Genomic DNA, 23,717 nt, shown 5'->3' on the forward strand with positions numbered 1-23,717 from the left:
AAGAAAATGATGCTAACAATTTCCAAGTTCTTAAGAATGCACTCCTGGATGGTTATGGCTTAACCACTGAACAGTACAGGATCAAGTTCAGAGATACCAAAAAGGAGTCTTCACAAGACTGGGTTGATTTCATTGACCAGGCAGTGAAGGCCTTGGAGGGGTGGTTACATGGCAGTAAAGTTACTGATTATGACAGCCTGTATAACTTAATCCTGAGAGAGCATATTCTTAATAATTGTGTGTCTGATTTGTTGCACCAGTACTTGGTGGACTCTGATCTGACCTCTCCCCAAGAATTGGGAAAGAAGGCAGACAAATGGGTCAGAACAAGAGTGAACAGAAAAGTTCATACAGGGGGTGACAAAGATGGCAACAAAAAGAAGGATGGTAAGTCTTCTGACAAGGGTGGGGACAAATCTAAAAATGAGTCTTCATCAGGCCCACAAAAACACTCTGGTGGGGGTGGTGGGCCCAAACCTTCCTCTAATCAGAACAAGGAAAGGAAACCATGGTGCTATTTATGTAAGATAAAAGGCCATTGGACAACAGATCCCAGTTGTCCAAAGAAAGGCACCACAGCTCCTACCACTACAACCCCTACTGCTACACCTAGTGTCCCTACTAATAGCAGTGGTGGTGGGAGCAAACCTACTAATAGCCAATCCAAGGGAGTAGCTGGGCTCACTTTTGGTAATTTAGTTGGGGTTGGTCTGATTAGGGAGACCACAGAGGCTACTTTAGTCTCTGAAGGGGCTATTGACTTAGCCACTTTGGTTGCTTGCCCCCATAACTTGGAGAAGTACAAGCAACTAACCCTAATAAATGGTGTTGAGGTCCAGGCCTACAGGGACACAGGTGCCAGTGTCACAATGGTGATTGAGAAACTGGTGCACCCTGAACAACACATACTTGGACACCAGTACCAAGTAACCGATGCTCACAACATAACACAAAGCCACCCCATGGCTGTTGTAAATCTCAACTGGGGGGGGGTATCTGGTCCAAAGAAAGTTGTGGTAGCTTCAGATTTACCTGTAGACTGTCTATTAGGGAACGATTTGGAGACATCAGCTTGGTCAGATGTGGAGTTGGAGGCCCATGCAGCAATGCTGGGCATCCCAGGGCATATTTTTGCTTTGACAAGGGCTCAGGCCAAAAAGCAAAAAGGACAGGGAAGCTTGGATCCTGGAACAATGGACCAAGTGCTCCCTAAAGCTAGGGCTAGTAGAAGCAAACCACTTCCTACTATCCCTCCCTCTACAGTGGATTCTACTTCTGAGGAAGAAGAATTCCCTCCCTGTGCAGAACCTACACCAGAGGAGCTGGAAGCAGACACTGCTGAGCTTTTGGGTGAAGGGGGGCCTGCCAGAGAGGAGCTGAGTGTGGCACAGCAAACCTGTCCCACATTAGAGGGTCTCAGACAGCAAGCTGTCAAACAGGCTAATGGGGATGTCAGTGACTCACACAGAGTTTACTGGGAGGACAACCTCTTGTACACTGAGCAAAGGGATCCTAAACCTGGAGCTGCCAGGAGATTAGTGATTCCTCAGGAGTACAGGAAGTTCCTCCTAACACTGGCACATGACATTCCCTTAGCTGGACACCTGGGTCAAATGAAAACTTGGGACAGATTGGTACCACTGTTTCATTGGCCTAGGATGTCTGAGGACACAAAAGATTTTTGTAAGTCCTGTGAAACCTGTCAAGCCAGTGGCAAGACAGGTGGCACTCCAAAGGCACCCCTTATCCCACTGCCTGTGGTTGGGGTTCCCTTTGAAAGGGTAGGGGTTGACATAGTTGGCCCCCTTGACCCTCCTACTGCTTCAGGCAATAGGTTTATCTTGGTGGTAGTGGACCATGCCACAAGATATCCTGAAGCTATTCCTTTAAGGACCACTACAGCTCCTGCAGTGGCAAAGGCCCTCCTGGGAATATTTTCAAGGGTGGGCTTCCCAAAGGAAGTAGTATCAGACAGAGGAAGCAATTTCATGTCTGCATACTTAAAGGCCATGTGGAAGGAGTGTGGTGTAACTTACAAGTTCACAACACCCTATCATCCACAAACAAATGGACTGGTGGAGAGATTTAATAAAACTCTCAAAGGCATGATTATGGGACTCCCTGAAAAACTCCGCAGGAGATGGGATATCCTTCTACCATGCCTCCTTTTTGCCTACAGGGAGGTACCCCAGAAAGGAGTGGGCTTCAGCCCCTTTGAACTTCTTTTTGGACACCCTGTTAGGGGTCCACTCACACTTGTAAAGGAGGGTTGGGAACAACCTTTAAAAGCTCCTAAGCAGGATATTGTGGACTATGTACTTGGCCTCAGATCAAGGATGGCTGAGTACATGAAAAAGGCCAGTAAAAACCTTCAGGCCAGCCAAGAGCTCCAGAAGCAATGGCATGATCAGAAGGCTGTTTTGGTTCAGTACCAACCAGGGCAGAAAGTGTGGGTCTTGGAGCCTGTGGCCCCAAGAGCACTCCAAGATAAATGGAGTGGTCCACACACAATTGTTGAAAAGAAGGGTGAAGTCACCTACTTGGTTGACTTAGGCACTGCCAGGAGTCCCCTTAGGGTGCTCCATGTCAACCGCCTGAAACCCTACTATGACAGGGCTGATCTCACCCTGCTCATGGCAACAGATGAGGGACAGGAAGAAGACAGTGATCCTCTACCTGATCTCTTCTCTTCCACAGAACAAGATGCTCTTGTGGAAGGGGTAGTTTTGGCTGATTGTCTTACTGCTGAGCAGAAAGATAATTGCATAAATCTCCTAGGACAATTTTCAGAACTCTTCTCCATTGTGCCAGGCACCACTTCTTGGTGTGAGCACACTATAGATACTGGAGACAGTTTACCTGTCAAAAGTAAGATCTATAGGCAGCCTGACCATGTCAGGGACTGCATAAAGCAAGAAGTTCAGAAGATGTTGGAACTAGGAGTGGTTGAGCACTCTGACAGTCCATGGGCTTCTCCTGTGGTACTGGTACCAAAACCCAATTCTAAAGATGGAAAGAAGGAAATGAGGTTTTGTGTAGACTATAGAGGTCTCAACTTGGTAACCAAAACAGATGCTCACCCTATACCCAGGGCAGATGAGCTAATAGATACACTGGCATCTGCCAAGTATCTAAGCACTTTTGATTTGACTGCAGGGTATTGGCAGATCAAAATGTCAGAAGATGCTAAACCTAAGACTGCATTTTCTACCATTGGAGGACATTACCAGTTTACTGTAATGCCTTTTGGTTTGAAAAATGCACCTGCCACTTTTCAGAGGTTGGTGAACACAGTCCTGCAAGGGCTGGAAGCTTTCAGTGCAGCATATTTGGATGATATAGCTGTCTTTAGCTCCAGCTGGGATGATCACCTGGTCCACCTTTGGAAAGTTTTGGAGGCCCTGCAAAAGGCAGGCCTCACTATCAAGGCTTCAAAGTGCCAGATAGGGCAGGGTAAAGTGGTTTATCTGGGACACCTTGTTGGTGGGGAACAGATTGCACCACTTCAGGGGAAAATCCAAACTATTATTGATTGGATTCCCCCTACCACTCAGACTCAGGTGAGAGCCTTCCTAGGCCTCACTGGGTATTACAGGAGGTTCATTAAGAACTATGGCTCCATTGCAGCCCCTCTTAATGACCTCACATCCAAGAAAATGCCTAAAAAGGTATTATGGACAGCAAACTGTCAGAAAGCTTTTGAGGAGCTGAAGCAGGCCATGTGCTCTGCACCTGTCCTGAAAAGCCCTTGTTACTCTAAAAAATTCTATGTCCAAACTGATGCATCTGAATTAGGAGTAGGGGCAGTCCTATCACAACTTAATTCTGAGGGCCAGGATCAACCTGTTGCTTTTATTAGTAGAAGGTTGACCCCTAGAGAAAAGCGTTGGTCTGCCATTGAGAGGGAGGCCTTTGCTGTGGTCTGGGCTCTGAAGAAGTTGAGGCCATACCTGTTTGGCACTCACTTCATTGTTCAGACAGACCACAAACCTCTACTTTGGCTAAAACAAATGAAAGGTGAAAATCCTAAATTGTTGAGGTGGTCCATATCCCTACAGGGAATGGACTATACAGTGGAACATAGACCTGGGAGTAGCCACTCCAATGCAGATGGACTCTCCAGATATTTCCACTTAGACAATGAAGACTCATCAGGTAATGGCTAGTCTTATTGTCCTTCGTTTGGGGGGGGGTTGTGTAGGAAAGTACCATCTTACCTGGCATGTTACCCCCATTTTTCACTGTATATATGTTGTTTTAGTTGTATGTGTCACTGGGACCCTGGTAACCCAGGGCCCCAGTGCTCATAAGTGTGCCTGTATGTGTTACCTGTGTAGTGACTAACTGTCTCACTGAGGCTCTGCTAATCAGAACCTCAGTGGTTATGCTCTCTCATTTCTTTCCAAATTGTCACTGACAGGCTAGTGACCATTTTTACCAATTTACATTGGCTTACTGGAACACCCTTATAATCCCCTAGTATATGGTACTGAGGTACCCAGGGTATTGGGGTTCCAGGAGATCCCTATGGGCTGCAGCATTTCTTTTGCCACCCATAGGGAGCTCTGACAATTCTTACACAGGCCTGCCACTGCAGCCTGAGTGAAATAACGTCCACGTTATTTCACAGCCATTTTACACTGCACTTAAGTAACTTATAAGTCACCTATATGTCTAACCTTTACCTGGTAAAGGTTAGGTGCAAAGTTACTTAGTGTGAGGGCACCCTGGCACTAGCCAAGGTGCCCCCACATTGTTCAGAGCCAATTCACTGAACTTTGTGAGTGCGGGGACACCATTACACGCGTGCACTACATATAGGTCACTACCTATATGTAGCTTCACCATGGTAACTCCGAATATGGCCATGTAACATGTCTATGATCATGGAATTGCCCCCTCTATGCCATCCTGGCATTGTTGGGACAACTCCATGATCCCAGTGGTCTGTAGCACAGACCCTGGTACTGCCAGACTGCCCTTCCTGGGGTTTCTCTGCAGCTGCTGCTGCTGCCAACCCCTCAGACAGGCAGCTGCCCTCCTGGGGTCCAGCCAGGCCTGGCCCAGGATGGCAGAACAAAGAACTTCCTCTGAGAGAGGGTGTGACACCCTCTCCCTTTGGAAAATGGTGTGAAGGCAGGGGAGGAGTAGCCTCCCCCAGCCTCTGGAAATGCTTTGTTGGGCACAGAGGTGCCCAATTCTGCATAAGCCAGTCTACACCGGTTCAGGGACCCCTTAGCCCCTGCTCTGGCGCGAAACTGGACAAAGGAAAGGGGAGTGACCACTCCCCTGACCTGCACCTCCCCTGGGAGGTGTCCAGAGCTCCTCCAGTGTGCTCCAGACCTCTGCCATCTTGGAAACAGAGGTGCTGCTGGCACACTGGACTGCTCTGAGTGGCCAGTGCCACCAGGTGACGTCAGAGACTCCTTGTGATAGGCTCCTTCAGGTGTTAGTAGCCTTTCCTCTCTCCTAGGTAGCCAAACCCTCTTTTCTGGCTATTTAGGGTCTCTGTCTCTGGGGAAACTTTAGATAACGAATGCATGAGCTCAGCCGAGTTCCTCTGCATCTCCCTCTTCACCTTCTGATAAGGAATCGACCGCTGACCGCGCTGGAAGCCTGCAAACCTGCAACATAGTAGCAAAGACGACTACTGCAACTCTGTAACGCTGATCCTGCCGCCTTCTCGACTGTTTTCCTGCTTGTGCATGCTGTGGGGGTAGTCTGCCTCCCCTCTGCACCAGAAGCTCCGAAGAAATCTCCCGTGGGTCGACGGAATCTTCCCCCTGCAACCGCAGGCACCAAAAAGCTGCATCTCCGGTCCCTTGGGTCTCCTCTCAGCACGACGAGCGAGGTCCCTCGAATCCAGCGACACCGTCCAAGTGACCCCCACAGTCCAGTGACTCTTCAGCCCAAGTTTGGTGGAGGTAAGTCCTTGCCTCACCTCGCTGGGCTGCATTGCTGGGAACCGCGACTTTGCAAGCTTCTCCGGCCCCTGTGCACTTCCGGCGGAAATCCTGTGTGCACAGCCAAGCCTGGGTCCACGGCACTCTAACCTGCATTGCACGACTTTCTAAGTTGGTCTCCGGCGACGTGGGACTCCTTTGTGCAACTTCGGCGAGCACCGTTTCACGCATCCTCGTAGTGCCTGTTTCTGGCACTTCTCCGGGTGCTACCTGCTTCAGTGAGGGCTCTTTGTCTTGCTCGACGTCCCCTCTCTCTGCAGGTCCAATTTGCGACCTTCTGGTCCCTCCTGGGCCCCAGCAGCGTCCAAAAACGCCAAACGCACGATTTGCGTGTAGCAAGGCTTGTTGGCGTCCATCCGGCGGGAAAACACTTCTGCACGACTCTCCAAGGCGTGGGGGATCCATCCTCCAAAGGGGAAGTCTCTAGCCCTTGTCGTTCCTGCAGTATTCACAGTTCTTCAGCCTAGAAAGAGCTTCTTTGCACCAACCGCTGGCATTTCTTGGGCATCTGCCCATCTCCGAGCTGCTTGTGACTTTTGGACTTGGTCCCCTTGTTCCACAGGTACCTTCAGACAGGAATCCATCGTTGTTGCATTGCTGATTTGTGTTTTCCTTGCATTCTCCCTCTAACACGACTATTTTGTCCTTAGGGGAACTTTGGTGCACTTTGCACTCACTTTTCAGGGTCTTGGGGAGGGTTATTTTTCTAACTCTCACTATTTTCTAATAGTCCCAGCGACCCTCTACAAGGTCACATAGGTTTGGGGTCCATTCGTGGTTCACATTCCACTTTTGGAGTATATGGTTTGTGTTGCCCCTATCCCTATGTTTCCCCATTGCATCCTATTGTAACTATACATTGTTTGCACTGTTTTCTAAGACTATACTGCATATTTTTGCTATTGTGTATATATATCTTGTGTATATTTCCTATCCTCTCACTGAGGGTACACTCTAAGATACTTTGGCATATTGTCATAAAAATAAAGTACCTTTATTTTTAGTATAACTGTGTATTGTGTTTTCTTATGATATTGTGCATATGACACTAAGTGGTACTGTAGTAGCTTCACACGTCTCCTAGTTCAGCCTGAGCTGCTTTGCTAAGCTACCATTATCTATCAGCCTAAGCTGCTAGACACCCTATACACTAATAAGGGATAACTGGGCCTGGTGCAAGGTGCAAGTACCCCTTGGTACTCACTACAAGCCAGTCCAGCCTCCTACAATTAACACCAATGAGAACTCAGGAAAACATAAAATGCAATTATGCAGGTGCATTAAATAATCATAGCTTTATAAAGTATTGCATATTATTTAGGTTAGCTCCTATCATAAGGGAGAGCACAGGGGTGCATGTAGTGTTATGGGGTTATGTAATTCACATACTACCACAACTTGCCTTCTCCCTTAAACCTCACTGGATGAGACAGGATCTCATGCATGCCAGATTGCCCACTTGCCAGACTCTCTCACACACATACTGGATACCTTTGGTGCGAGTAAAATATGGTGGGCAGGTGGGAATGCTCAGCTATGCTGTCTCTCTCAGGGGCTCTGAAGGACAGACTAAGTTTCTGGATAACAGTCCCTACCAGAAGGTTCCATTGTGGCAGCAGAAAAGGAAAGATTAGATCGGGCTACCAGGAGACCACACGATCTTTAAAACTCTCAACTCAGTATGGTAAAGTACCACATTGATATCTTTTTTTAGAAGGACTGTTGTAAATAAGGCCCACATAGACTTTCACAGCCTCCTGACAGAGACATGTATGAACCAACCCAAGCTGTAAAGACAGACAGCTGTGACCCACACATGTCCCACAACATACCTGAAAATAATGCATATTAAATAGTGATCGTTCCTGTCTGGATTGTTTATACTGGTTAGTGGGTTCTGCAGTCCCTTTTCCAAAAAATGGAACACTCAAGGAATACACACTACATATTTTAATTGACCTAATTAAATACTAAAGCCCTAGTGCAGCTTCTGAACTATCGTTTTGTATTTATATGAAGGATCATTCCTGGCTCCCAATATAGCAAGTTTCACTTTCTGTAGTGGTTTGTAATGCACATTTAACCTATTCCCCAAAACAAATCTAAATATCATAAACGGCACTCTTTTTCTTGTGTATGCTAGTCATAATGGTTACTCTGCTTATCACTCAAGTCCATCTCTCTTTCTTAGAATTATATATATGTATTTGTTTTATGAATAATCCCAATGCAGCTGTACCATGAAATGCTAATACTGTTAAATCTTATATATATTTATTCACAGTTGACTTGACCTATGCACATCCTTACGTGACTAATAAAAACATGTCACCTCACAAAGGTTTTTTCATAGAATGTACATTTAGGTGTACATTTCATTTTGCACCTTATATTTGTCGAAAGCGCATTTAATGCACATATTAACACTCAGTATGAGTAGTGAGGAACATGACATTTGTTATAATCTAAAAGGCGATTATTTATGATAGTGCAGATTGAACTGAGAAGGCTTCTCACACTGCCATGCAGTATATTATTATTATTACAGATATAATTGCAATACTGCTGCTGACCTATGGTAAAATATGTTGCCTTGGGATTGTGGCTTTCCAAACAGTGAATGGTCCATAAAGCTTTTGCTGTCATCCATAAAGATTTTTGCATGGAATTGGGGGCGGGCAGTGAACAGATATTGTTAGGCACCTGCAGAAGAAAATCTCTTTCCTATAAAACATTTCAATTATGTTACAAGGCTCTTAACAAAGCCAAACTGGTGCTTTATATATTTGAGTAACCTGAATTAAATATTTTGTGAGGCTCCCCACATACAAAATAAAGCATACTAATTTTGTCTTAAGCATAGTCTGGTCTTTTACATTTGCAGAGAAGATAACATGTATTTGTCCTTGTGTTAAGTGTGTAACATATCGAAGAGTAGTGCTGAAAGTGTTTGCTCGATATGTTGTAAAAGTCTTTTTAACACGCACAGTGAATGTGGTGCACAACTGATACCGATTTATACGCAATAATGCTCAAGCTCTCATGATACCTAGAGTTTCTCACCATAGCCAGACAAAGGCAGAGTAGCACTTAGCCTGAAATAGTAGTTGTGCATTAGATGCATTCTCCAAGATGTCAGATGAGAGACCCCAAAAAGATTGAAGACGTTGATGGGGTACCAGGACTAAGTTACGCATTAGAAGGGAAAGTGGTTAAGTTTCCAAATAGGATACAGAACTAATAGTCTGATATTAGAGTGAGAGTGTTCGCCCAAGTGTTGACATATTACATTACTATAGCCTTTGAGCCCGCCGTAACAATCTATACCGGCCATTAAAGGCCCGTTCCAGCGTTAAAGGTCTGAGCCAAAGGCAAGGACCTTTAACAAGGGAGCGGGACTTTAATCTCCAGTATAGCCCTGCTACGAAGGGCAATAAGGCTAATAGAACATTCTGCCACTAGAGAGCAAAATGTTCTAACAAATAAAACAAAGTCCTCACGAGCCCAAGGGGATTAAAATTCCATCGGGCTCCGTGAGGCCTTTGTTCACAGATGTTTCTGTGAACAAAGAACATTGGAATATTGATGCGCTGGGCTTCTACATGCCAGTAAAAGCCGGAGCACTCCATTGTCTGCACTGGAGCTCCGAACATTCCAATGTTCTAATATAAATAATGTTCTAGTTGCAAAAGTATATGCAATTGCATTGCTTAATTTGTAACAGAATGAGTGCCGGGCCCAAAGTTTTGCTCAGAAGTCTGTGGCAAGTGGAATTACATTTTGGCACACCCAATACCAAGCCTGATAGTCCTACGTACCCCTCATTCCTCTTTACTCCATTATCAGTAACTCCCTGCCCCTTTGTCTCACTCGTACAGGTTCCTGCTTTCTCACTTTAATGCTGGTTTTCTGTCTTTCTTCCTCTGTCTTTCCGCTTTGTTTGTTTTTTACTTTATTTCTCTTGGTAACTGTCTGATGCAGAAAAATAAGTGACAGTTCCAATGAGTGTCAGTGGTCTGCACCAGCAGACCATCTCAAATTAGGCACAGTGCAAGTGTCTGTAAATTTATTGAGACAACTTGTTAATGAACGGGAAAGAAATTGGCGAGAAACCTGTGTTTCTAAGTCTATGTTTTTGTCTTTGTTGAATAAAACCAATAAAATATGATTTAAAAAAACGTTTTGACGATTATATTATGTTATCATTTAGACATTCGTAAAGTGCACAACCTGCTGTTGTCTCTGAACTTCTGTTAAGGAAGATACTAGTAATGCCAGGCATAACAATCATAAGAATTTCCAACATAGCAATTTACAATTTAACAAAGTTTTTTGGAGGATGGGGTTCTTTTATTCTCTGGATTACGAGAAGAATAAACACAAAGCATCCATTTTCGACTACCATATAGTTGTGTCAAATGTGGTTTCACTTCCTTTTATATTTCACCTGGTAAGGTGCCTAGATGTCTCTGTGAGTATAAAGTTTACTACTGACATCTTATTGACTGTAGGTTATGAGCTTGATTCCTGGTAGGAGCCATCCCTGCCTTGGATCCTTAAGAGATGGATAGATTGAGCACTGTTAAATTGGGTAATACAAACACCTGTCACTTATAGCATGTATGTGCCTGATGAAGCACTCTATAAAAACATGATAATATTATCATACAAAGGCCGTGATTAGAGTGGCCTGGAGGGGTAGGTGCTACTTATAGTACATATTAATAATGTTTGACTCCCAGAGTGTGTCATTTATTGGATGTGTTGTTCCAAACTTTTGGGGAATGCACATTCTGGTAATTACCACGTCAAAATCACGGTGTTATTGTAAACTACCTACTTTTTTCCCCTGTCAATTTTTCGGCATGGTTGACCTACTGAAATTTATTGAAGTGTACAAACTGTATTGCACCTGGTAATACACTCTTATATTTGAGAACAATATCCAACCTTGCACATGAAAAATAACTATCCACGGGATGCATTTTCATATTAAATAATCAAAGTATACTGGCTGAGTGCGATGGAAATAATGCAAGACTTTGTTTGCTAAGGAGCACATGTGATGTGCGCCCTAATATTGATTGGTATTATAAATCACAAGGGCAATAAAGCATGGGAGGGACCACCTCTTGTTTGATAGATTGTCCTTTTTAGGTCGAGCATAGCAGCGCACAAGTGCTGCTTTTCAGACGTTTTGGTATCTATCTAGGCTTTTAACCACACGCACCGCACGCCCATCACTATCACTCGTTCATGGGCTTGCCTTTCAAAATTCCTTTGTTTTCGTTGTTAACTGCTTTACGTTTGTCCCTCCTTATGGCGGTTTTGTCACCGCCTTTACTATCAACCCTGTTACATGGATAATTGCACTTTTGCTGATAACTTTGACTGCAAGTGAACTTCTTTTTCCTTTTGTCTCTCTCCTTCATGCTCACAGCGTCACTTTGATACGCTTGCTTACGTCAACAGTTTTTTTACTTTTTATTTTCAGTTTGTGTGGCAAGAAAACTCCAGTTAGGAATTTACAATGCTAATAGCTCTAACTCGATGAAATGAGAGACCCATTGCATTGCAAATGCTTGTTCTTCATGTTAATGTTGTGTAGGTACTGTGCAGTACTCGATGTTATAAGAAATAGTATTTTGTTTTGTAAAAACAGGAAGCACACTGGGAAAATGGATTCAACGTGGGGTCCAGTGTCACCAGCAGAGTATTTGGCAGGTAGTGGAAGCCAGTGTTTACAAAAGGCCTGGATAGTCACTTCATAAAACTGCTTATTTTCATTTCAAAATCTGCCTCTTTTATATGGCATACGGCACTGTTTGTGAAATTATGCCAGTTTGGATAACTTCCGCCCACACAACAGTATGCTGATTATTATAATTTGAAAGTGTCTCATTAATTCTATTTTGATGCATACAGTCTCCACATTACTTCGGCTTAGATGTGCCATCTGATTGCATGCAAAAGCTGTTTGGTATGATATGCCACATGAAGTGTTATTATTTTCAGCTTTTACTTGGGAGCTAAATATCATAATAATATTAAAATTGCAACAGAACCGCACTGCCAATATGTGCTGAGATCGGAGTAATTTTTTTATTTGTATTTTTTCAGTCGTAACAGAAAAGGAAGGAAAAATAATAATGGTAACATGTAAGATCTGCTTTTTAAATTAATTGCATTTGCTTTAAATGAACCACCGTTCGCATTAAGGCAACATGAACCAAATCGTGTACATTTCACGAGTACTGGGCAATAGCACACTGGTTCGGGGCAATTTTGCATTGAATCCTGGCAGTTTTGCAGTGGCATTTCCACCAAAGATAACTGAAAAAACAATATTTCCAACAGCTGACCAGCTCACGACTGACAGTTTTTACCAGTTGGTCGATGCAAACTCCCGTTAAAGACTGGTGCAATACATGTAATCTGGTTCTCAAACTGTTTGCATATCTGTTTTTGTCAAACAATTGAGTGTTCTGTTTAACATGTACTTTGTTTTTTAGCCAGTAGTTTCCGTGCGCGTTGACTTTTTTTGACCCACAAGCTTTAAACCCTTACCAGCTGAGTCTTTTCCTTCCTAGGCGTTGGACCCCTTTTTGATGTCTGGGGCCTTTGGTAACTTCCTTAACTTTTTATTTCCACAAAGGTACCTATAACACTGTTCGGGATTCTAAAGGTATCCAGGGGTTGTGGATTTAGTGGATGGAAGCGAGAAAATGACCAAAGTATAGGAAAATGTTTTTTTTTTTTTTTTAAATTGGGAAAAAATTGGTGTGCAGGAAAACGTGTGTTTTGTTTTTTTAAATGCTATCAACAACATATTTGCTATCCGAATATCACCCTCTTCCTAAGTTTCACAAACAAGCAGAGTTGCAAAAAATTGTTTTACCGCAGTTTTTGCATTTTTGTAAGTGTTTGTTCCGCATCATATGATTTAATCACTATCCATGCATGGGTTCCTTTTTTCCCAGATCTGCTTTATCTTCATGGAAAGTTATGAGTTTCACTTGCGTCCTTGCGAATTTCGCTGTTTGTAGGGATAACAATTACTTATTCTAGATTTCCTGGGAGGAAAAGATTGTAATGCTGTTACTAAGTAAGCACCCCATGGATTCCCCACTTCATAGATGCCAGCCATGCTAGTGATTTCAAACACACAAAAGGTGTGATGGGAGAAATGCTTGTAGTAAGTTTAACCATTGGCAGTTTGCTCAGGGTAGTATTCCAACCTATTATTCTTTTGCCCACCATGCCACCTCAGGTTAGATCCAACCATACACAAATAGGTCCTGGCCTACTCTATTAGGGACAGTCCAGCCAGAACTGCCAAGCCAGGGCCTCGCTGAACCAGAACACAAACCACACAAGACATCTTTCAGCCTAATTGGGAGTCTTCATTCAGTTGCAGCTTGATACCAGTGGCACAGTGAGCAAAGGACCGAGATCTTGGCATACCCTTGGCCACTTAGACCGTTACATCAAACACAGAAAAGGTCATGGGAGAAATGGTTTTAATAAGTCTAACCACTGGCCATCGCTAGCGGTAGCATTGCAGTACTAGGGATTTCACTGTGTTGGCGGATGCATTTCTTTGCTTTGCACAATGAGCCACAAATGCAGCTTGTAACATGAGGAGTGGATTTGTCAAGTTACATTCTAAGTGCACTAGAGCTCCCACAGTTGTATCAGGTAGATAGAACAATTGCTTGTATGTTCAGCATTGTGTAGCATTCATCCAGCTGGCTAATTTTCCATGGAAAATTACAATCCCGTAAATGAGGGTAGGCATTAGCTTACTTGCAACCACACAGAGCATATGCTGTATCTCTAGGCCTGTCAATTTAGAGAGCAAGTTAGTGTGAGTTCCTAAAAGCAAATGCCCCAGATTTTAAAACTACCAGCTGCATTGATTTACCACCTTTTTCACCCAGCTGTACTCCAAGAAATGTGTAGCAATGGGAGCACATGACTCATTTATTCCAACTACCAGTTACGTTTTTGAATGATCTTACAGCCAAAGCTTACATTTTTTGTTTTGTGTTTGTTAATTTTCAAGTTGTTTTGCAAACAATACTATTTATCGCATAAGCCCACTGGTGGACCCATCCAAAATGACTGTGTCATCTTAAACTGTCACATACACATTTGTTTATTTAGTTGGACCATTCTGCAGGGGTAACGAATTTCACCCCACCTTTATTCCCTTAAGATGGTACTAACAATCTCTAGTATCTTTTGCATATAAGAACTTTATTTCTCATCCCCTGTACTATTTTTCAGGGAAAATATCCTTAAGGACAGTCATACCTATCAATGGTCATGTCTACAGTCTACTTATTTTATGCGAATTTCCATTATTAGTTTCCAGCATCTGTTATAGAATTCAAGTAATCAGTTAAAGTGATTAATTTCTTTATTCCCCTTTCACCCTTCTGAGAGGTAAATCCATTGGAGTCCCTATCAGAGTCAAGGGCATATTCATTAAATGTTTGTAGTTAAGTCAAATAAGCGGAGGGTCATGATTCGTGCTTAGTTTAGGGACTATTTTAAATTATTTCACTAGATTGTACAATCCCACTGGGGATCAAAGAATAAGTACAGCTAGCCTTTGTGGTGAAAAGTGTTTATGTCTAGAAGGTTTATTGTCTGCAAAGAGTTAATTCAGCAATCAAATGCCCATTCCCTGACATGCTCTAACCAATAGCCTTCCACTGTTACCCTAATTCTGTTTATTATCTTCTACTAACATGTTCAAATTAAAATCCCCAGTTAGAAACTACGTACTATCGCAGTTTTTCTACCTCAACCAGCAGAGAACGCTAGGTAAAGTTTTAACAGTTTTTGTTTTGCTATGGGTTTGACTTATATATTACAAATTATCATACTTGTACAATTCTGCCATTCATTTAATGGAAACTCTGATTTAACCAGTAATAAAAAACATGTATGTTAGCAGCTTAAAAGCACTACAGGAAATATTGCTGCACACATGCATTGATAGAAGTCCCGTAGCACAGTGTCCTCGCCAGTTTTTTGGCTGATGTGAAACTTCACAATAGTCCTGCAGTGGAGAAGATGTTGCCAATGTCTCTTGCAGATAGATTGTATCATGAGCATCACTTTGCTGTAGTATCTCAGGGTTGGAATCAATTGTGAATTTCTCTAATGTTCCTAGAATTGTTAGTGGTTGTCTATTCAAATCTTGCTTCCTTTCAGCTATGGCAGTTTTAAGTTGAAGCAGTGGCGGCCGGCAGCTTTAGGAGGGAAGGGGGCGGACGGGAAGCACAAGCACAGGCACACAGACACCCACACACATTCTTTCACACACAGACACGCACGCACGCACATCCATCAACCCACACTCATACCATTCAAACATGCACGCACGCACCAACCATTCATTTTAAAATATCACACTCACTCATACTTGCACACACGCACAGCCATTAACACTCATAACATTCAAACATGCATTCATGCACCAAACATTAATTTTAAAAGATCACACACACACACATTCTTTCACACACGCATGCACGCACATCCATTAACAACACTCATACCACTCAAACATGCACGTGTGCACCAAACATTCAATTTAAACATCACAAACACACACACACACACACACACACACACACACACACTTACCTTCAGCATCCAGGTCCCAGGAGGGTTGGGACTGCTGCCTTCCCTCGTTGGCTGACCCTAGGTCAGCCAACGAGGGAAGGCAGCAGTCCCAGCCTCGTCACAGAGTGGGATGGGGTCAATGAGACTGCTGACCCCACCCCACTCTATGACGAAGTGTCACTGATTGACACTCGCCCTGGGTGCTTCAGGGCTTAAACCTGAAGGGCCCAGGGTGGGTGTCAATAGGTGATGCTTTCCTCGTCACCCAGGGGAGGGCCTCGAGGCACCTTTGCTGAGCCGAGGAGGTCACACCCATAGGAGCTGTGACCTCCTCAGCCCACAAAGGTTAGCTCAGGCAGCCAGGAGTCTGCGCAAATCGCGCATGGCTCACTCCTGGCTGTCTTGAGCTGAAAATGAAGAGTGTCTGTCAGGCTGGGCTTTGTTCAGCCTGACAGACACTCTTCATGAGGGGCAAAGGGTGGGGGGGCGTGGCCACTCCACCCAAAAGGACGGGCCGCCACCGAGCTGAAGATACCAAACACCATTCATCACCCTTCTTTTCCTTCATTTAACTGACTATTTTTTCTTTTTTTGCTAAATTGCTGTTTATTGTTATTTGGTTGTCTTTCATATTGTCCTCCTTTTTTGGGGCCTTTTGCTTTATTTAAAACTGAAGTGCTTCTTTTAGATGTTTTATTACATTGATGGTGTTGATACAAACTGTGTAAAGATCCTTTTGCAACACATAGAGACATCTATCTGATTCGAGAAGTGTTACTCCTAATTCTCTAATCCAAAGATATGCATTTGGTTTTCCCAGACAAGCCTTCTGTCTCGCCATCTAGAAAGTTCACCTCTGTTGTTTCATAGTTTAAAAGCCCGAAGCTAGGAGAAAACAGTAGAAGTGATACCTTTAGAGGCTATGTGACCTAGAGTTGAAGAGTTTGCCCATGATTGGTAGTCTGGTTCCAAGAGGAGTGTTTTATCTTCCATTGATTTCTCTTTCAAAGTACTATTGGTGCAAATAGGATCTTGTTGTTTTTCACTTATTAGTGATGGGGTTTTGAGCTCATACCTTAAATTATTCTGCTGTCCTGCTCTACAATGGGTAAACATTTTTCTCAGTCAAGGATATTGTGCTCGCAACCACTTATCTCTGTGGTTGCATGTCTTAGTTGTCTGCTTAGACTGTTTCCTGGTTCTTACTATGCCAACCTGATCTGCCTTTTTTACTTTGCAGTTTTTGGCTTATTTTGATAACAATCATTTTTATCTTGTTAGGCAATTTTTGTTTTTTCTTGTGGTTTCCACCAACCTCAGGCTGTGGTGGGAAGAAGTGTGCACGAAAATACAGTTTCGCCATAATTAGGCATAGAGACTAGTTTGATGCACAATACTATGTTAAACCAGGATCTCATCGGCAGCTCTGGCATTAATGTCCACATATCGCAAGTAGTTCTGCGCCTTCAGGATTTAAAATGTATCTCTGGCTAAGTTCCTAATCAAATTCTGGTATGAAATCACCCTACTGGGCCAAGTTAATCATTCTGATAACCAGCAGGAGATTCCTAAGTTTCCCTCTAAAATAGGATACTTTAATTGGCAAGCCTCAGCCCTACAGAGGCAAAGGAAAGTAGCCAAACCTCCTGATCCATTCACTGGAGGGGCTAGCCTTTGATGTTTTGGTGGGAAAGTACCAGACAGCTGTGGCAGTTATGGGCAAGGCTTGGGCTCTCAAGGAAGGTATTTCAACAGACCTCTTGATAGTTAAATCTTGGAAAACCCTACAATGGTGTTCCAGAGAGTTAGAGCAGGTTTGTAGTGATGATGTCTAACCCTAGGATTGGACACCCACTAAACAAAGCCCTGCACGATTGTGAATCTCTGGAGCATAGTCTGGACCTGAGGGAAGTGACACGAGATGAATGCTCACCTGGAAGGGTGAAAACACCTAACCCCAGCTTTAAAGGTGAATTCATCCACTGCATCTTGTGTATACTTCTTCTGTGGGAATGCAACCTCCAAAAGGACATCTTCTGGCACAGGTGCCCTGGAGGTGGCCAAAGGAGACAGTGGGATCTAGAAGGGAAGACAAAGTGGGCACTGTGCATTGAGTACTGATTATGCTGCTGAGGAAGACCCCAGGGGAAGTGACTGGCACCCAGTCTGATGACAGGCACTCTGTAAGGAGCAAAGGGACAGGAGAACAGGACCTGAGTGCTCCCTCATTGGAAAGCAGTAGAAAACCAAGTTCCCAGTGAATTGAGATACCACTCCTGATGGCAGGAGCAAGCCACCAGGAGCTAAACACAATTTATTTCATGAACAATGGCCTACTGGTGCCTGGGAAACCCCAGGGAAGTAGGAAAGAAAGCCAGCTCCCGTTCTGGCACACAGGAGCAGTGTCCTGTACACAGGGAGAGTGGACTAATTTTGCAAAGGCAGTAGTGCTCTTCCACGGTCGTCAACATGCTTTCACTGGATTTAAAAAAAGAAAAACATAGGTGCGATGTGAGGCCACAAAATAAAAGACAAAATTGCCCCAGAGGCGCAAGCACACCCAGAAGGCCCTGAGATCACCTAATTTGAATACTTAGAGCCTGATTACTAGTGTGGCTGTCCTCAGACTGCTACACTCACGGTGGCAGTCGGACCGCTGCAGTTGTGGCGGTCCGACTGCCACATTTTGAGGTTGACGGGCAGCCCCGCCAACCTACCGCCATCTCTGCCAGGATCTCTGATCCTGATGGTGGCATAGGTCCAAACCAGCCAGGGCGGCGCTGAAGTCAGGGCTGCCCTGCTGATTACAACCTGGTTCTCCACCAGCCTTTTCATGGCGATTCCACTGCCATGAAAAAGATGGCGGAGAGCAGGTGCAGGGTGCCACCGGGGGGCTCCTGCATTGCCCATGCACTTGGCATGGGCAGTGCAGGGGTCTCAATACCGAGCTCCCTCACAATGTTCACTGTCTGCTGTGCAGACAGCACTACGAGGGTGCTGGTGGCCCATGTGTTTAAAAAAAAGTCCTAGAATGGTTCAAACTTTCTTTGAACAAAGATGCCCTATTTGTTATGCTAAACTCAGTACCAAATGTACTTTCTTCAGGTCATTGCGTAACACTGTCTTGGTGAGATGTAACATGTATTCGTTAGTTAATGCCTTTTTGCAGTTAGTGGCTGAAAGTTTAGGCAGTGTACCAGAAAAAGAAACCTGAGCCATCTAGTAGAACATCTACTAAAACATCTCCTATCCTTCCAGATCAAGTATGATTGAACGTTGAAGTTAATTGAATGTGCCCTACTATATCTCTTTTCATGCAGGTCCCATTGAATATTTGATGATTATGTAATAAACCCTTGCTCAGGGTCTAGTGGCGCTGCAAAAATAAATCATATTGTCAAGAAAAATGGAGCTGGCCTATTTTAACACCGAAAAAGGTCGGGCCTGGGAAATAAAGAAAAATATTTATCCAATTATGGTGACTCTGAATTGTGTGTTTGTATTCATTGTCGCTGTTAATACAGAACGACAGCTTTTAGCAGAACTATTGGTTAGAGAAAACTAACCTGTTGACAGCAGCCATCCATGAAGTACATGCGATTCATTCTTCAATTTGATGGAAAATACTAAATCGTTAATTTTTGTAGCATAATTTAAACCTCTGTAACCTCTTGTGCTCAACTAATTAAAAAGTGTGACAGTGCAATACCCAATTAAAGAATTGGTGAAGCATTAACTTGCAAAAGTTGATAAGGAGGAAATTGTCTTTGATAGGATATGCTTAATTACCACAATAGAGGGGTAAGGAGAAAGAAGCAAAGAAGGTACGTGCTGCAACATACATGTTATCCACACAAAAGGATACCACTCGCTGATGGGCACAGTCTTGCTGATGTTAGGTGTCATGCTTAATCATTGAGCCCCTCCTTTCACCGGTCTGTAACATTCAAATGCAAGTTACTACCCAGATGTTGTAGAGCTCGTAAGTGTTTTATAGTTGAATGATAGAATGGGCGTGTTAAAACTATGTACTGGTGAACTATAAACTTTTTATTGGGTCCCTAAGGATAGATTTAAAAGGTGTGGGGGCTAATTCTACCCACTGGCATGTAGCGCTAATTAGGGATAGTAAGTGTCACCCCCCAAGTTGCTGGTTGCAACCACTATGTGTGCTTTAAAAACCCTGATTCTTATCCATATAACTACTTTTGTTTTAGAAGTAATTTTTGTAGTAGGTAGGCATTTGTGCCTGCAAAGAATAACTGTTTACTAACATTCTTGTGGTATGGTTTTTTAGGGTCCAAGGATATGTGATGTCACTTCCACTACCTTTTTGGTTTTTTTTGCATTGTTTTAGTGATTGCAATAAGGAGGCTGCTGCTACCACCGCAGGTCAGGAATGTGCTTTGTACTGCTGCTGCACGCCTGGTAAGGGATACTTTCAGTGCAGCCATCATGACACTATTGCCTTGTGCAGCTTTGATCCGCTGCTGGTAGAACTGAAAGGGAGAATGCCAGCTGCAGCCATACAGAGGTAGAGCTGCTTCAGTCAGCCTGCTTTTGTGTATGTGTGCCTGCAGTCATATTTAAATTCCCAAAATACGACAATGTATGACTTAGGTGGAGCACTTATTTGGTTTTGATGTAACAGCTGGAGACACCATTGCTGTTACTTTGTGTACCAATTACTATACAGTAGTCCCACTGCTGTACCTGCTTGCACACTTACGTACATACATATATCTCTGACAACTTGAAAGATGACTTTCCACAGGGCAGATGATCAGTAGGTCAGATAAATAAGTTGGTAGGTGGCACTGAAAAGCTGAGTTGGGGCAATTATTGGGAAGGTATGAGGGAAATAAGACTCAAATTTTCAGGAAATACATTGTGCGGTTCTACAGCGTTTCCATTGCCTATTTTTTCAGTGGTAAAAATATGTAGTACATGCAATCAAAACTGAACGTGTTGTTTAAAGAGAGGAAACCGTGCAGAGTGTGTACCCACCAACAGAAGTATTGCTCTTTAGAATATCCTGATGCAGAGCAGTTAAGAATCTTTTGCTAGAAATCGTTAAATGTTTTAAGATTATATACATTTTCTCTAAAGGCAAGCATTTTCTAGGGAAAATAAGTTGTGGAACAGTGAATTTGTGATACTCGAGCTTTGAAAGTAGTTACATATTAAGGAATTACTTTTTTTGTTTGACTTGAAATTTCAGTAGGAAAAACCATGTTGGGGTAATACGTTTAACTCACTCGCGATATTACCCCTGGGTACATTTATTGGGTGATTCCAAGCTCTTCACATCGGAATAGGAGGCTGATCTGTAAAAACTGCATGTTTTCTGCTTTTATTCACGCATATTCACCAGGTAATACCTGGAGGGATTTTCATCTGGCAAATACATGGTTCAAAATGCAATTACATGACTCAAAATAAACCCTTTAGTGTGACAGATGAACAGTCTTCTGCCACACCTGAAAAAACATGCAATTTTCATCCCTGAGGGCCTCCTCCGCCCGCCAAACTTGTTAGGTCGGAAGACTGCCAGTTCAGTCTTCTACTTGCTGGCCCTATTATGAGTTTCCCGCTGGGCCAGCGGGCAATGTTGCGGTGCATCTGGTGCAAAAGCACCCGTCACGCTTTTCACTGCCTGTAATTCAGGCAGTGAAAGCGCAACGGGGCTGCCCATGGGGGGCCCCTGCACTACCCATGCCAAGGGGACCCCAGCACCCCGTTTCTGCCAGCCTTTGCATGGCAGTGGAACCGCCATGCAAATGCTGGTGTACACGGGAGTCGTAGTCCCCAGGCAGGGCTGCTTGCAGCGCTGCCCTGGCGGATTAGGGCAGATTGAAACCTCCAGCACTGCCAGGCTCTCGGCCGGCGAAAAAGTGCCAGTGCCGGCGGTTGGACAGTGGCGCTTTCGTCACGGTCATAATGTGGTTGTCGGACCGCCGCCGACGTGCAGACTTGTAAATGAGGGTGTGAATGAAATTGGACAGTCACAGGTAAACCTTGGAAGGGAAGAACAAAAAAAAGCTAGGGTACCGTACAATGAATACTAATTTTCATTGGAAAATGTAAGTCTGATGATATTTCCGGATGCAGAGCTGCCCCTGCCAACAAACGTGCTTTTTAGCACTGCAGCTTGAGAGATGTAAACTGTAGCTGGCAAGCATATTAAATACTGACAATAGGTCTCAATTTAAGTAGGTCTACCGAGCTTGTGCAAAACCGTCAACAGAAATCCCTGATCGGTTCTTCTCAATAGCATACACATTTACAAATTTTCCATCAAATGATTGCCAGTGAGGTATAAACAAACAGGTGGCAAATTAGAAAAGAGTGACCAAAAAAGAACATTTTACCATGACAAATGAAATCCAGAGGTGATCACTTGAATGTGAGTAGTGTCCCTCTCTTGATGTATTTTACTCTCTTCATAGGATATGACAGCCAGAGATCTTCTGCAGCAGAGATACACTCTTCCTAATGGAGATACAGCCTGGAGGCCTTCTCCACTTGTCACCGCTGCAATGGAAGGAAAGCTGGTACTTCTTGATGGTATTCATCGTGTTAATCCTGGGACTCTGTCTATTCTACACAGGTCAGTTTTCTGAAGGTGAAATTGCAATTGTGTTGATATTAATAAATCACACACACACATTTGTAGGATTCTGTCTTGGATGATTGCAAACACTTTTATTAAAGACAGGTGCATTTCTTATATCAAAGATTACAACCATTTGAATGTGCATTTAGTTAATAAACTTACATACTCAAATTACATTCAATATGCAACAAAATCTTGCCCAGCGCTAAACTCTCATATCACTGGTTTCCTTCCAGTGGCAAAGCTTCATATAACCAACAACAAGATATAACTGATTATCAGAGAGACAATATGTAGTCCTTAAACTGTGAATATTTCATAGAAATGTCATTTTATTGTCACAGATGAATATTCAATTAGATATGATTCTTCATACAAAATAATACAGAACAACTATGATTCTTTATACAGAGTAAATTAATCAAACCCAACACGTGTTACATGAATGATTGCTTCTTCAGGCCTCGCTTATGAAAACAAATTGAAGTATTTAGAGTGGCTTGCTCCACTATCTTTATCCCCCTTGGTAAGAGTATCTTGCTCTTCAAAGATATAATTCCTCATTCAACCACTACAGTTAACTATGACTGTCGAATCAGGACATATATATCATCATCACAAAACACGTGACTCATCCCCTAGGGTCAATCATCTCCTGTCGCATTTCTGTGATTTCCTTTCTTAGGTCCTTCTTTAGTGCTAATAAGTCTTCTTTGAGGTCTCTAAACAAGTCAGTAAGGAAAGGCTTTGTAAGCAGATATCTACCTCTGTGTCCCCAACATCAACACCATGCTCCTAGATGGCAGGGGTTGCCTCAACCACAGATAGTTTGGAAATACAAGATTTCAGCAGCAGTTCTCTAGTGGTTTGATCCTTCTTTAGCTCTTGCAGCCGACAATGTCGTTTAGGTGACGTGTCGTCCCCTTACTAGGCCAACTGTGAGAATTATATTTTTCTTTTTATACTAATAAATATATCAATAAATTATGACGTCCCTACATTGACTTAGGGTGAATATACCTTGGAGTGTCTTACTTCCAGGTCCAGGTCCCAGGTAAAGATGCCTTCTGTTTTAATTTAATATTGTCTCAGAATATCAATTCAGTTAATTCTGTCTTTTTTTTAAAATTGAAATGCTTATTGCATTTGTATGTGCTACTTAAATGTTGGAAGAATATATTATTATTAGGTGATTTATTTGTCTTTTTTATCCATACAGATGTTTTATGATTTTTTGTTTGTCACTTGAATTCCAATTCGAATGTTCTACTCTAGAACTAGGCTTCCAGGCTACGTAAACCAATCCCAATGTTTTTTTTTAAATTACTTTTGTAGCAATCATATGTACTTTTTTGTCAATGTCTTTTTCCTCATGGAAGCTAAATTTCTCTACAGATGTTTTAGATAGATTTGGTGTGTATGTCGATATGACATTTCACTTAGTTGAGTTATGTTTTTATTTTTATTTTTATAAATAGACAAATGATACCCTTTTCACA

The 23,717-nt window shown here is 43.1% G+C and overlaps 1 protein-coding gene across 1 annotated transcript in view; it reads left to right on the top strand.

Moving 5' to 3' along the window:
- The window catches only part of VWA8 (von Willebrand factor A domain containing 8), a 1,423,713-nt gene that overhangs the window by 469,136 nt on the left and 930,860 nt on the right, over positions 1-23,717 (top strand). The window contains exon 13 of the mRNA XM_069205432.1: positions 22,052-22,212. Within this exon, the coding sequence (XP_069061533.1) occupies positions 22,052-22,212 (161 nt within the window). The remainder of the gene's footprint in view (positions 1-22,051; positions 22,213-23,717) is intronic.

The sequence above is a fragment of the Pleurodeles waltl genome, chromosome 8 (assembly GCF_031143425.1).
Source record: "Pleurodeles waltl isolate 20211129_DDA chromosome 8, aPleWal1.hap1.20221129, whole genome shotgun sequence".
In the NCBI taxonomy this organism is placed as follows: Eukaryota; Metazoa; Chordata; class Amphibia; order Caudata; family Salamandridae; genus Pleurodeles; species Pleurodeles waltl.